The 15,675-nt window shown below is 36.6% G+C and overlaps 2 protein-coding genes across 2 annotated transcripts; both read left to right on the top strand.

Moving 5' to 3' along the window:
* The first annotated feature begins 840 nt into the window (after nucleotides 1-840).
* Nucleotides 841-6,192, top strand: mettl26 (methyltransferase like 26). The gene is made up of 7 exons (XM_081382723.1): nucleotides 841-1,137; nucleotides 1,217-1,433; nucleotides 3,328-3,490; nucleotides 3,579-3,638; nucleotides 3,735-3,802; nucleotides 4,734-4,812; nucleotides 5,131-6,192. Exons 1-7 carry the CDS (start codon nucleotides 1,068-1,070, stop codon nucleotides 5,185-5,187), a joined length of 714 nt encoding a protein of 237 aa, XP_081238849.1. The 5' UTR covers nucleotides 841-1,067; the 3' UTR covers nucleotides 5,188-6,192.
* A 78-nt stretch (nucleotides 6,193-6,270) lies between these two features.
* On the top strand, nucleotides 6,271-15,467 carry ankrd40 (ankyrin repeat domain 40). The gene is made up of 5 exons (XM_081379479.1): nucleotides 6,271-6,721; nucleotides 8,631-8,779; nucleotides 9,909-10,469; nucleotides 11,418-11,599; nucleotides 14,058-15,467. Exons 1-5 carry the CDS (start codon nucleotides 6,588-6,590, stop codon nucleotides 14,202-14,204), a joined length of 1,173 nt encoding a protein of 390 aa, XP_081235605.1. The 5' UTR covers nucleotides 6,271-6,587; the 3' UTR covers nucleotides 14,205-15,467.
* The last annotated feature ends 208 nt before the right edge of the window (nucleotides 15,468-15,675 follow it).

Genomic DNA, 15,675 nt, shown 5'->3' with positions numbered 1-15,675 from the left:
CAAAGGTATTACTGAGCATATACTTTTTACTCAAAAATAATACACTTATGGTATATTGCTTGTATGTTTTGAAATCACTCGTAATGAATTTGTATAGCCTACTTGTAACACAAATAAAGTAAACTTTAATATCACTAATCAAGCATGTACAGTAATTAGTCCCTACACAGGTATATAAAGTATAGTAAGTACACAAAAGTACTCTAAATACACTTAAAGTTATGCTTTACTACAATTTAATTACAACTAAAATATACTTAGTACAAAATTAGTTGTTCCAAAATAGCGCACTTCAAGTTAACTAATCATTAACATACTTGAAGTAGGCTACTGAATTTTTCTAAGTATTTTTTATTTATTTTTCACCAGGGAACAAGTAGGAAAACGGGCCAGATCCATTAAATAAGAGAAAAGAAGCCCTTGCAAGCCATTAAATGAACAGGTGGGACTGATGAAAACGTATTCATGTCTCAACTCAAAATATCTTATTTTATCTATATCCTACCTCGACTAGATGTCTCTTGTTTTTTGCTGCTATTAGTTTTATTTGTGCATTTATTTGTGTTGTTATGCTTATATTTTATTGCTACTCATGTAGAGTGACATTGAGCCAGGGAAAGGAGCTCTATAAACAAAACATTATATTATTAGGCTACTTTCATCAATTTAATCCATCCTCGGCTGACTATCAGTTTCTAACAAGTATTCAGAGCGATTCTAAACTTCTGAACAGTGTATAATGATTGAACGAAAATGATATCTTATTTTAATACAAATAAAATACATATAATCACTGGTCGTGATAACATACTCATGAATGTGCGCCACTTTTTAAAAGAAAGAGGAAGTTGACGCGCGTTGCATTGTGGGATGTGGCATCCAATACACTGCGTTCTAAATCGAATTACACTGTTGAACGTGCTTTAATAACAACTACTACGGAGTGAATAGAGAACAATTAATAAAAAGATCTATCTAAATTATTTTCGCAGCCTTGCAGTTTTCCTCCGTAATGAAATGCAGCACCTCGTCATGTGACCTGATGTGAGCAGCCGTCATTTAGATGCATGAATCTGTTCTGGACATTTGCTCAGTTTAGGAACGGCTTTGGATCTTCGAACTTTGGAGCTTTTAAAGGTCTTGTTAGATTCTGACTGGCATTGCCTTGTTTAGTCGCGGTTATTTTTACGTAGCCCCCTTCTGCTCTTGGTTCCAGGAACTTGTCGTTGGATGTGTAAAATGCTGAATGCTGCAGCAGCCGACAGAAATAAGGAGCCGATCCTTGCCGTATTAAAAAGCAGAGTGACATCAGACAGGCATCTGATGGCTTTGGAAATCTCTTCTGGCACGGGACAGCATGTCATTCACTTTGCCAAAGCATTTCCGAATATTACATGGCAGCCGTCTGAATTCGAAGCACAGTCAATATCGAGGTGAATATGCGCAACATCAAACTTCATCTTGAATTCTCGGCTTTCTATGTAGACATGAACAGCTCTGCATATAACGTTAAATCTCTTATAAAAAGATTCTCTGCTGCAGAAACGCATTGATTGATTGATACTTACCTATTTAGGTTATGAAATCGTAAAACATTTACTAATTGATGAAGAGGCACATTGTCGTTGAAATAGGTAATAATATGATATTATGTTCTTTATTTTTTCGTTTACTGAGTACAGGTGCAGAGCTCTATGAATAGATGGCGCTGTTTAGTCACTCTTAGAAACGTGTGCTCTAGTGAAAGCTTATTTTGAATGCTTAAAGCATTTTAGTTTTTATTTATGAATGAAATAAGAATTAGTCAAAATCCACGATATTACTTAATAATGAATGAATGAGGCATTTATATAGCACATATAGGTGCCACACACCAGCTATAAGTGGAGAGGAGAGAGAGTGATAGAGCCAATTCAATGGAAGGGGATTATTAGGAGGCCATGATTGGCAAGGGCCAATGGATGGAATTTTGCCAGGACACCGGGGTTACACCCCTACTCTTTTACAAGAAGTGCCATGGAATTTTTAATGACCAAAGAGAGTCAGGACCTTAATAAACGTACACATTCTTGTCAGTGCACACTATTCCAAAGAACAAAAACTTGGTATGCTAATCTAATCTTTCACCTGCAATCAATTGCTTCGATCCCCTCGGAAACTACTTAAATTAAAGTTTTGGCTGCGCGTGTTTATCCATGTAGCCATTTAAGTAGCCTAGCTATTGAAAATTGTCCCATCCTAGGTGTATATGACTCTTCTTTCAGACGAATACAATCGGAGTTAAATAAAAAAAATATCCTGGCTCTTCCCAGTTTTATAATGAGAGTGAATAGAGCCTGAGATTTTGAAGCTAAAAAAAAAGCACATCCATCCATTATTAAAGAATCCATACGGCTCCATAAAGGCCTTCTGAAGCGATGTGATACGTTTTTGTCAGAAAAATTTCCATACTTATAACTTGATAAAGTATAATCTCTGGCTTCCGGTAACTGCCGTCCATGTTTTAAGGATAGAGTCGAGCTCCGGCGTATGATGTAGGTGTAGTGTAAGCTCCGGTGAGAAGTGACGAAGATCCGTATGGATTACTTTTATGATGGATGGATGCGCTTTTTTTGGCCTTAAAAAAATGGTACCATTCACTCCCATTATAAAGCTTGGAAGAGCCAGAATATTTTTGAATATAACTCCAATTACGTTTGGCTGAAAGAAGATAGTCATATAGACCTTGGATGGCTTGAGTGAATTATCCCTTTAATACCAGTTTAATAACAAATACGACAAATTTTGAAAACAAGTGTTACCATTGGGAAAAGGACATGCATGTGTTGTTTCAGGATCGACTAGAAAGAAGACCTCCACAATCCACTGCAACTTTCAATTCTCGATTGAATGAATCTTTTTTTTTTTTTTCTGATATCTGTTCTCCTCTAAATTGCTCAGTAACAAGCCGAGAAAAAAGAAAGGAGTAAAGGGCAGAGCTGTGTTAGTTCTATGTTAGTTCAAAGTTCACTCTTGATTATTCTTTAGATTAGGCTTCATACCATAAAATCAAATGTTTCCTGCTACTCAATACTAATATGTACCCCCAGTTTCAGAGACAAGCCTTAAGTCTAGTCCCATTGTCCGAGACTAAAATACATGTTTGAGATACATATCTACATATCTTAAAATATATTGTCCTAGTAATATTTGTTTTTTTATAAGGCGCATTTATAAAAGCTACTGAAATGTCCTAATTGAACTAAACTTAATCCTGGCTTAATCTAAGCCCTGTTTGTGAAACTGGGCCTTTATTTGCTATATTGTGATTTTTTTTTTTTTTTGCAGCATTGAAGCATATAGACAGTATCATAGGCTGCAGAATGTAAAGCCACCCATCTATCTTGATGTGTCTCAGAGTTGGGAGACCTGGGGTGGATTTCAACCTGAGTCATGTGACCTCGTCGTGAACATCAACATGATGCACATCTCACCTCTGGCCTGCACACTGGTATCATGCTTGCTTGCTTTTATTTCTCTTTCTCTGTATTTGTTGAATGACTGCATATAAAATCATCTAATATTCTTTCGCTTTTTAGGGTTTGTTTAATGCTGTTGGAAAAATACTGAAGCGCCAAGGATTGCTTCTGACTTATGGGGTATTTGTTGCATAATAAGCTCAAGCACCTTGAATTATTATGCATTTGGTTACATTTATTGGCTTCTAATGTCTTGCATCTGATATTGTTTTGCAGCCTTATGCTTTCAAAGGATCGATTACTCCTCAGAGCAATGTTGACTTTGACCAGAGCTTGAGATACAGGTTAGTGATAAAGGAAATCACTGGCAAACGAGCAACATCTGCATTGCTGCAAAGTGGTGTGGATCCTCGATAAAGTTTATTTCACTGGTGTGAAAAGAAATGCTTGCATATTGGTGTTGAGGAAAGTTACTTTTAAAACGAATGCATTCGATATTGCATTACTCCCTAAAAAGTAATTAATTGCGTTACTTTTTCTCACCTGGGCGGCTGGGCTTGCTTGTTTGTTTTTAGTAACAAAAAAAGTTATATTTTTATGCAAATGTAAAGGCCCTTTCACACTAAAAGTGAAATGAATAAGCCTCAGGCTGAAGGAAATGCAAATTCACGCCTGTACAGTAGAGCAGCTCAAACAAACCTTTCAGCTGTGCTGCCATTCTGAATCACAGAAGAATAGAAAAAAAAAAAAATGAAACACTAATGTGATGTTTATCTAAAGTCATTTTTGATTGAATCGGATCATCTAAGGTCAGCAGAAAAGACACTGGCTAATAAAATTAGATTAAATACATAAAGTATATTTGTGCAATTTAACATATTTACTATTGCAGGATTATGTAATAATCTGAGTTTGCATTTCACTGTTTTTTTATTCATTTTGGAGGAATACTGAATCTGTTTTTGTGCAAGTGAGATGAATAAATAAATGCTCACATACAGTCTAGATCTTCACACAGCGCACACAACGCCTCTGCACTTACTCACGATTTCTGTTACTAGGACAAACTCGTTTAATTTTGTTAGATTTTTCAGAAAACAGCACTTACTATCTAATAGTCCTAACAGTCATGTTGCTTCTTGAGTAAATGCATCTTGATTTAAGAATGTTTTGATATTTGTACTGGTATACAAGACAAAAATAGTGCAGTGTAAAAATTATTACTCTGCAAAAGTTTATAATTTCATATTTTGCTGTACCAATGTTGTTTTACAGAAATCCAGAGTGGGGTCTAAGAGATGTATCATTTCTGAAAAAGCTAGGCCAAGAAAATGGACTGCGATTGGAGGAAATTGTAAGAGTGTTTATTACCAAAATGAATTGCTTAATGCATCTGGTGTAGTGCAATGCGAGTGCATGCTTGATGATAATTTAGTTTAAGATGCAATGCCAATTCTCCCTTGACTATTTCTGTTCATTACAATTCTTGCTGTAAAGGTTTTTCTTAGAAGCTATGATCTATTTTTTGACCATGATCCACTGCAAATTAATCTGTCATGCCTTATTCACCTCTTTCTTGCTTTTAAATATGATTGGCTTGATTATGTGATGATTCACCACCTTGGGACATTGTAAGCTTGTAAATGCATCTGTTTTTGTTTTGATTTTCTAGGTTGATATGCCCGCCAACAACCAGTGCTTACTGTTTCTCAAGGACAGTGTGGTTTGATTTAATTCAGTTTCATCGCACTGTATTTGCATATGTGTGGACTCTGCAGTGTGTTAATGGTTCAAAGATGCTGAATAATACAAAGGCTTTGCTGAAATTTGTCATCACTATCTCTTTGAACAAGATGTGTTTTTTTGCAGGATGTATTAATGTGGGGTTTTCCCCCCCAAACTTTTTACAAATATGTTTAAAATGATGTGTACTCAGATGAAATGAAACATAATACAACATACTTCATTCCAGAATGATTTTCACTACACAGATGCCAGAGAAAGTAAAGTTTAAAGTGCCTGGGGTTTTATTGCAGGACATGATCATAGTTACTCTGAATTTCTTAGGACATTGTCATTGGTTATCTGGATAATAGGTGTTGTTATTTGATATGCAGTGTTGTTATTTACCACCATATTATAGCCTACAAAAACAAAAAATTGCCATGCTAACCATAGTGTGTGTGTGTGTGTGTGTGTGTGTGTGTGTGTGTGTGTGTGTGTGTGTGTGTGTGTGTGTGTGTGTGTGTGTGTGTGTGTGTGTGTGTGTGTGTGTGTGTGTGTGTGTGTGTGTGTGTGTGTGTGTGTGTGTGTGTGTGTGTGTGTGTGTGTGTGTGTGTGTGTGTGTGTGTGAGAGAGAGTGTGAGAGTGAGAGAGTGAGAGAGTGAGAGAGAGAAAAATCCAGCTCAACCAAACCGCCATGCTTCAAAAGCAAGCTAATCTAAATCTATAAAAATGTATATCTTGATTGCGAGTTCCTTTCAATGTGCATTTATGCCAAATGCATAAATGTATGCTTTATTTTAATCAAATTGGTGGGTAATATAAATTTACCAGTATACATGGTGAATATTTTTACGCTTGTAGTAAAGTAAATGTGTGAACTCTCACATTTCACGGCAGAATATTTGTTTGAATTTTCATGAAACGCTAATACATTATACAGTTAATTGCTGCTCTTCTTTTATGCGATTGAAGATCCTTGATCAATAAAGAATATCTGTCTGTTAATGTGCACTGAGTCTGTTTATTGACTATAGATTTTTGTCTCGTGTTTTTGTTTTTGGAAATGGTTCACTGGCGATTGTAAGTCGGAACCAAAGATCATGATGTGAACGTGTTACACCGAAAATTGCCCCCAACATGGGAGGTGCAGCGGATATGAGTGGATCGCAGTAGTCGGCAAAAGCTTATTTGAACACAACCCGATTTATTATACTGTAACGTTTTAATCTGATTTCATTCTTAAGACTTCAAACACACTCCTTCCGCTTCTCTGTCGAAAATCATCCGGAACAGGCAACAGTTTAAGCCACGGCGGAGCAAGTTGAGTGTCTATTTTTGTCCCCTGCCTCAAAAGCACAGTGTGTCAGTTCGTATGAAGCTTTTATTTCCATAAAGACTTGAATAATGTCAACGACATCGCTGGATAAAGAGCTGCAGGAGCGTCTGAGAGAGGCCAGTGCCATCGGAGACATCGATGAGGTGAAGACTTTAGTGGAGAGCGGAGTCAACGTCAACTCTCAGAATGAGATCAACGGATGGTGCGTATATAAACACTGATCCGACTCAGGCTAAACCACTTATTTTATTTACTTACTAGTGTACAGTTATATTAACCTTTCCTTCGAGTGCAATTCACCTTTATTCTTAAGATAAGAGAGCTCCTGGCCACAATTGATACCTGACACATTAGAGGAGGGGAATTTAAGTTGAATTTAAAATAATAATAATAATGATAATGTTCACAGATAAATCATTTATAATAATCACTGCAATTTTCTATTAAAAAAAACATTACTTGTCCATTTTAATTTCATGGTAACTTTAATATTTTAGAAAAGGGGTCAAATATGATCATATTTGGGGGTCCATGGTGTCTAAAAGATTGATCTAGGACACCAGTGTCAGATACATGGGATACCTTTACCTTATACAGGCTTTTCACACTTGAGATTGTGAAAAATGCAGTATGTAATGTTAAAATACTTTCAGTTTAGCATGCAAAGACAGCGAGTGAGACATTTCCTTGTAAAGTGCAAACACTGGGGGGGGTATTCCAGACAGCAGGTTATTTTTCTCGAATTATATTTTTTCTTATTTTATTCCTGTATCGTAGATGCGCATTCAAAAGGTTTTTGAATGGAAATGGGACATTTTCTATATAATGTAGGCTAATAATGTATCTTCTGGGTTGACTGATCTTACCGAGAGGTTCAGAGTTGACAAAACTATACAAATTCAACCTGGTCAATTGATTTATCAATTTGATTGAGAGTTAGTGATTATCTAGCGAACAGACGATCACACAGAACATGGAGAGCGTCAGTTTGATTCTCTTCTAGCGAGAGAGCCGGCAAAATTCACTTCTCCGTTGAACATGAGATGGTTATGAAAAATATCATACATTTAAATGCCTTCACAAGTCAGGAATGAAGGCAATAGGCAACTATTGATTATTTCAATGCAACATAATTTAAATAATAATCTATATTTGTTCACAAAGCGCTCGAAAGAAAACACTAAGATTAATCAGTTTAAAAGCTTTATTTAAGCATGTATTTATATATTTGTGTTCATTTTAATGCAAAGTTTAATATTAATTACCAATATAATAATTGTGTAATTATATTATATGAATTATACATCATTTTAATCCATAATAAAAAAGTAATTAGCAGCAAAAGAAGGGTAAAATGTCTCTAAAATTGTATCAGTTTGGGGGCCGTTTACACAAAATCATTTTCAACTAAAAGCGGAAATCTTTTTATGTGTTTTGGTCATTCATGTACACGACAATGATGTTTTGGGGGCCTGAAAACGCAAACTTTTGAAAACAGGTTTCAAAGTGCAATTTTTTTTTTTTTAAAGTACCATTAACGTCTCCTTGTAAACCACAAAAACGTGACTTAGTGAAAACGGTGATGTTCAGTCTATAGGCGCGTAGTGTTTCTTTACAAAGTGACGAATAATACAGCGTTTTTAGTCGTTTTCATGGATCTGTGAGAACAGGGATCGTTTTGAAAGTGAAAAAACAGAAAACGTCCTTTTTTTAGTACATCATTGTCATGTAGACATACCCATAATCTGCTGGAATATGGAGTGAGAGATACAGGGATTGTGGCTTTAATGCATCAGATACATGTCACTTTCCTCACAGCTGATTGATGAAAATGTAATGGTTTCTGATTGCTATAGATATAGCCCTAACCTTTCAAGTCATGTAGCTTGGCAGCATTCCTGAAATGCGTTATAAGAGAGCTTGTCTTCAGGAGCATGTGAAGCTCTCTGTTTTCTCACTGCTGATATTTGTTGATCAACTGACTTTAGGTGTTAGATTGGTTCTGACGTTCATGCCAGGCCTTAGTAATGCCTGAATGCGTTAAAACTCATTTGACTGATTCGCTGTGGAAAGTCATGTTTAAGATAATCTGGTTTCCCCTGTTCATCCAGGACATGTTTGCATTGGGCCTGTAAAAGAAACCACAAACAGATAGTGGCCTATCTGTTGAACGCCGGAGCCGATAAAGACATTCTCACAGCGAAAGAGGAGTTAGCTGTTCAGCTCACTTCTAAACCTGAAATCAGAAGACTGCTGGGAGGTATGCTTTTTAGATGAAGAAAAAGGACATGATGCATTACATGCTCAGATACTCTCAAAGCCGTCATACAAAGACATGTAGACATTTCAATCTAGACATTTACAGTTTAGAATTATCTAGCGAAGTATTTTGTTGACTAGAATATGAACACTAGAATATAACAGCGTGTGGATAACGTTGCAGCATGTGTAAATACAAATCATGTAGGCCTATTCCATGTAAATACCCATACAAATGCAAGTCATTTTAATTTGTGAATTCTTATAAGATAATTCATATGAATTCATATATATATATATATATATATATATATATATTTGCATTAAAGTTAATTAAATGAATTATAAATTTAATATTTTTTTATTAATTTTTAATAATTCAATAAATTAAATATTATTTTAATAAATTATTTTAAAGAAAAATTAGGTAATTAGGTTTTAATAAACTTTTTTTTGTTCAAGATGCATAATATTTCATTGCCACATTAGTTGTCGACTAATATTACATTTTTGTGATTATTATTATTTATAAGTATTATTATGTATCTGTCAATATTGGATAATTGATTTAGCTAATTTCCCCTATTTCTACATTTAGATTACCTTTACATTATATATACTGTAGTCAACATTTGAAGTGGATCAAAAATGATCACCAAAGTCGTCCTAAGATATACAGTATATATACATATATATATATATATATACATTATATTAAAAACTATTGTTTTTTTTATTTTTTTATATAAAATATAGAGTATCTATTTTCTTTTTTGCATGCCGATTTTTTTATATAATCAAATCCTAAAAACACTAAAATACATATTAAAATAGGAAATCTTCCTTATGCCACTGTTCTTTTTCAAATCTCAAAAAGAATTAAAAGAAATGTCATCCAGTACATTCACTTTTACAACTAGTTTTGATTGTTTTATTTCAGTTTATTTCAGCAATTTGTCGATCAATGGCCATTACAGTATAATTTAATTATTAATTTATTGTAATAATTTATCATTTTTGTTCTTTTTTCTTAAAAATATTAACATGAAAACAGAAAACCTTCTGTGTAAAGTCATAATGCCCTTTAATGCCCTTACGCCTTCACATTCATGTTTATCGTCCTTCTCCAGTGGAAGAGGAAGACATGCCTGAGGTGAAGGAACCAGAGCTGCCAATCATTCCAAACTATCTTTCCAACCCGCCCTTCCTGTACAGCAAGATAGATAAAGATAACCTGAGCATAGCACAGCAAAACGGCACCAACAGTCACCCAGAGCCCCTGGAGTCAGAACCAGCGACCCTGTCGCCGACGCAAGAGCAGCAGCTCCCGCCTCAGCATCAGCAGCCCAAGAGCCTTTACACAGACAGCCAGAGCCCGCAGGAGTTACCCTACGTCCCCATGGTGGAGCAGAACGGCATGGTCAACGGCGGCCTGCCAATGGAGCTCTCCTCAGAGACTCATCACACCAACCACTGCGAGTTTACACACGCTCATCCTATCGCACAGAACGGCCCAGTGTGTCCCACGCTTCCTTCTCCCGGCGGAAGCAGCAGCCAGACGCAGGTTCCCAACGCCACGGTCACCCGGCAGCCGTCCATCCCGCAGCAGATCAACTGCTCCCAGCTCGGTGGCTCCATGCCGGCCTTCCAGCCCTTCTTTTTCACCAGCACTTTTCCAGTTAACGTTCAAGGTACAGTGTGGGTTTGCTAAGAAGCTTGTTGGTCTGTGAACCGTGCCCTGTCATGTGACTCAACACACCTCCGCTTTCACCTCCACATAAAAAAGTGCTGCAGATAGAGTCACTGAAAGGTGAGGTTGCTAGGTAGCAAGAAAGCAGATTTACAGTGTAGGATACACTGTAAATAATGAAAATAATGAAAGAAAATTAAATATATATACATATATTTACATATAAATATGTATGTATTTATTTATTTATTTATTTTATGCATATAAATATAGCAGAACATGTGTATATATATATATATATATATATATAAATTCAAATAAATTCTGATCTTTTCAACTTTCTATTTACCGAAGAACCCTGAAAAAAGTATCCGTTTCCACAAAAATATTAAGCAACTGTTTTCAACATTCATGATAATCAGAAAATCATCAAATTAGATTGATTTCTGAAGGATCATGTGACACTCAAGACTGGAGTAATGATGCTGAAAATTCAGCTTTGATCACAGGAATAAATTACATTTCAAAATATATTTGAATAGAAAACAGTTATTTTAAGATGCCTGTAATAATATTTCACAATATTTCTGTATTTTTTACTGTATTTTTGATCAAATAAATGCAGCCTTGGTGAACAAGAGACTCTTTCAAAAACATTTACAAAATCTTACCGACCCCAAACTTTTGAAAAGTATCTCAACTGAATTTATTTGTTCGCATCTATTTTACTGTAAATCGTGGCTGCTCGGTCATACACTTAAATCTAAGGGATTTTAGCAGACGATCTTATACATATTGTCTTGATGCGCTTATTCCAACATGACTTGAAGGCAGCAGATCTCCACAAACAGGTTTGCACACGCTTTCTTTAAATGCACATGAACCAAACAGACTGGTTTGAGGAATTCACAAAGATGCCTCGAGTCACAATCGTGCTGTCTCTTCCCAGAGCTCGTCTTGAAGGTCCGCATCCAGAACACCAATGTCAGAGAGAACGACTTCATCGAGGTGGAGCTGGACAGGCAGGAGCTGACGTATCGCGCCCTCCTCCGCGTCTGCTGCCGCGAGTTAGACATCAGCGCAGAGCACGTGGAGAAGATCCGCAAGCTGCCCAACACTATGCTCAGAAAGGTGAGGCCTGAGCCTATTAACAGATTAGTCAACTCACCCAGATCTGATGTATGTGGTCCTCACAGCCGACTGCCTTCTAAGGCAGTATCCTAACAGGGATGGAACTTCATAAATGACTGATTTGGAACGATCTACATAAGCAGTAGATGACAAAATAAAAGCTTGATGGTTTAAAGCTGCAGTCCGTAACATTTTTGGGTTAAAAATGATCCAAAATAAATTTCTGAGCAAGTACATAACCAGCCAGTGTTCAAAACTATCTGCTTGCCTTAGCTCGATTCAAAACGGTAAGCTTGTAATGTTTTTAATTCCAGTGGTACTGGTAGCCTGGAAATCCAGACCTAAATCTGGAAGATTAATGGTCTGGCATCGACTAATGAAAATCGGCCAGCTCGAGGGGCGGCACCAAGCGGGCATTTGAAAATCTCACTGCACGCAATTGGATAATACTACGACCAATCACAACAATAAACCCCAGCTTTAGACTTGTTAAGAATTAGACTTGGCTTTTTATCTAAAACAGGAACAGAAGACGCCGCTCGAATCGTTCCTTTGCAAGAAGGACGTTTTTGCTGTTTCGCCGACCGGATGCGGTGAGAGTATAATCAGAGAATGTCTAATAAGGTTAGCTCCGCTGGTAGCTGGGGTTTATTGTTGTGATTGGTCGTAGTGTTATCCAATTGCGTGCAGCGAGATTTTCAAATGCACGCTTGGTGCCGCCCCTCGAGCTGGGCGATTTTCATTAGTTGACGCCAGACCATTAATCTTTTAGATTTAGGTCTGGATTTCCAGGCTATTAAATCACAACATTTTTGGCCAAATTGTGCAGCCCTACAAACAAGCACAGCAAATCTGGAGATTTAAATCGCAATTGCAATTTTTATCAGAAAAATCGCTGATTCTTTTGTTTTTTGCACAAAAACAAATATATATGTGGAAAAACGATTATTTTCGATATATGATCTATTTTTAAGGGGCGCCTCCTTTAAAATAGCAGAAAATAGAGTTGAGAGCATTGTTAGGCATTGAAAACATAGTTTCCTACACGTTTGAGAGTTTTGCAAGTCGTGCTGTTGTTTGATCTTGCACTTGATTGAATACAAAGACAAATCTTCCCATGCAAATGCATATTTCTAGCTATTGGTGAAGGAATGATGTTTTGGATCTGTTCCTCTTGGTTTAGTTCGCTTGAAGGGCCATCATGATGCTTCGTAAAAGTGACATTCTGTTTGGTTGAGGAAAATCCTCTCCTGTTTAAGCTTGTCTAAATCTACAGACAAAGTTTGTTGAGATGGTAAATCCAAACTGTGCTTTTTAACATTGAGTAGTAGAGGCAGTTCTAGCTTCAAAAAGAGTGGCCAACATGATAATAATGGCTGAAATTGGACAAGCAAACGCTGTGCTTTTGGCCATGTTGTGCATTTTATTATATCCAACTGCAGACACCGGTGGAGTTTAGCGCTTGAGGCCTGTTCACACCAGGAACGATAACTATATTAGTATAGTTTGTATATTTTGTTACACAATATCCTTAAAAGACGAGAGGAGTTGGGAGAATTCGTCACTCTGATTAGAGACGTCGTCTTTTGAAGACAAATTTTATTCATACTTTCGAATTAATCAATAATAGTTTGTTGCATTTACACGTCTTTTACCAGCAGATGTCCTCAGCATGCTACATTCTGAGCGCATCTAAACAGTGAATTTAGCTGACGAAGTCAATAGTGGCATAAAAACAACGCCTAGTCAACACCTTTATACATATATATATATAAATACATACACACACAACGCCTTTTTCACTGCAACTTCAAAGGAAGCAATACAATTTTGTCGAAACTAGCGCTGGATACCTGAGGTAATTTTGTTACACTATTTGCTAGCCTACATAATGATCTCATTGTTAATACTTCTCACCGTTTATTCCAACGGTATGACCGATTGCTTTCCATATATCTATTTTTTAACGTATCCTTGAAAAGACTTGTCAAACAGTGTTGTATTTTTCTGTACCTCGGCGATTAACTTCTCCACAATGTCGTCTGCATTTTAAATGCCCTTTAAATTCAAGTGGATTCTGATTGCGCTCAGTGTGTTATCGTTCGACAGCTGGAAAAAAATCGTTCTGAAAGTAATCCCACTGATATCGTTCCTCATATCTTTATCGTTATAGTTGTGGTGTGAACTCTGCTATTCTTTAATATGAAGAACGATTTTTAGAACTATATATTTATCGTTATCTTTATAGTTATCGTCCTTGGTGTGAACGGGCCTTTAGTGTTTATGCCAGACAGCGATGGGTACAAAAGTTTTCTTCAGTTCATTAAGCTGGACAACCCTACTGCATCATGGGAATGTCTCTGCTGCCACATCGAATGGCTTCAGCTCTCATTTGCGACACTACTTCCAGATCATTCAACGCTACATCTGTCTAAATGTGTACCTGTTCCTTTGGCAGGATAAAGATGTGGCACGGCTACAGGATTTCCAGGAGCTGGAGGTGGTGCTGGAGAAAACCGAAGGCTTGTCGCTGTTCTCTGGAGGTCAGGGGGGTCTGACCGACAGGCCCTGCTACAACATGAAGGCCTCCAGGCTCACCTACTAGCTTCACATTAGAGACTCTCACGGTTTACCTGCTTCCTGAAATCCCAAACACATTTTGGATCCCAAAATATGCTCATGCTTTGGGTTGGTAACCAGATATAACATGTTAGCCTTATTCCTCCTCTCCTTCATTAACAGATGTATCCTTAGTGCCTCCTCTTCCATTGTAACCATAGATAGCTTGTTATACGGGCTTTGACTTGCTCCGGGGTGGATGTTTTTTTTTGCATCGCTTCAGTTTGAATATTTAAATCCACCCAGGCCATGATTGGACTTCGGGAAATATTAAAACGCACCACTTTTGCATACTGTCGGGCCTTGGAGTGTGTTCAGATCTGTCTTACTGCCTTGCCTTCATATCGGGTCACTGTGTGAGAGTAGGCACATTTCATCGTACATCCAACAAATATACAGTGTCCTATCTCAAGTTCAGTCCAACATTCTGGTGAATCAGTTTATAAAACTTACGTTTAGTGTCTTTTATGCTTGCGTTGTTTGAAGGAAGCCACGCTGATTTCATATCAATGCTTCCAATTCAATAAATATTTTGTTTGCCAGAAAACTCTCCGTGCACTTTACCAAAGCCTTGCCATTATTGGGGAAGCGTCCTTTTTATTTAACCCTTGAGAACTTTTGAATGCTGTTCTGTCAGTCACTGTAAGACAAAACACTCGTTCTGTAAACTAGCGTGGACTGTTTGGAGCAGAGAGGCCTCATGGTCTTGTATGAAGACAAAATATCTTTTAATAATGTAGCAAAAAAAATCTTTGTTTTTTTCCCCAGGATGAGCTTAATTGGAACAGAATAGTAGGATATTTAATCACAGAACATACTTTTGAGTCATTCTTCATTCTCACATATTTGAGAAGCAGGACCTGTATTTAAGAAATAGCGGTTATAGTCGTGCCATTTTACTAAACACTTTGCTGCATTGTTGATTATGTTGAGCATAGAAATAAAAAATAAATTTGCAGTTTGGATAACCCATTTGTGGGGAATTCTTGAGGTTAGGTTTAGGAGCGATGCATAAACACTACATTGTTGTAAATTAGTTTTTTGACTCGATAGAGATTGTGTTACTGTGGGAAGAATTTCTAAAGATTTGTCTTACGAATTGTTTGTAGTTTTCTCTGAGAGTTTGACTGTCTAACCAAGCATATGATCATTAAACATTTAACAATATGCTACTATTGTTCAGACGTAATATTAGCCCCTTGAAAAGACATTGTTAAATTATTGAAATTAAAGTTTTTTTTAAAAAATGTGCAATTGTTTTAGTATTATATATGATACTAGAATCTGACGATTAAAAGAAGTATTATACACTTCAGTTGAAATAAAACAATCGCATTTTCTTTTCTTTCATATGTTCTCAATTAACTTAAAGACAACTGGGAAACAATTTCCAGAAATTCCTTTGCTTTTTTTTATTTATTTTTATGTGTGTGGTTAACATGATTGACAATTTACAT

The sequence above is a fragment of the Scardinius erythrophthalmus genome (genome assembly GCF_964197995.2).
Source record: "Scardinius erythrophthalmus genome assembly, chromosome: 1".
Classification (NCBI taxonomy): domain Eukaryota; kingdom Metazoa; phylum Chordata; class Actinopteri; order Cypriniformes; family Leuciscidae; genus Scardinius; species Scardinius erythrophthalmus.
The sequence above is the reverse complement of the archived record's forward strand: the minus strand, read 5'-3'. Positions and strand labels throughout refer to the sequence as shown.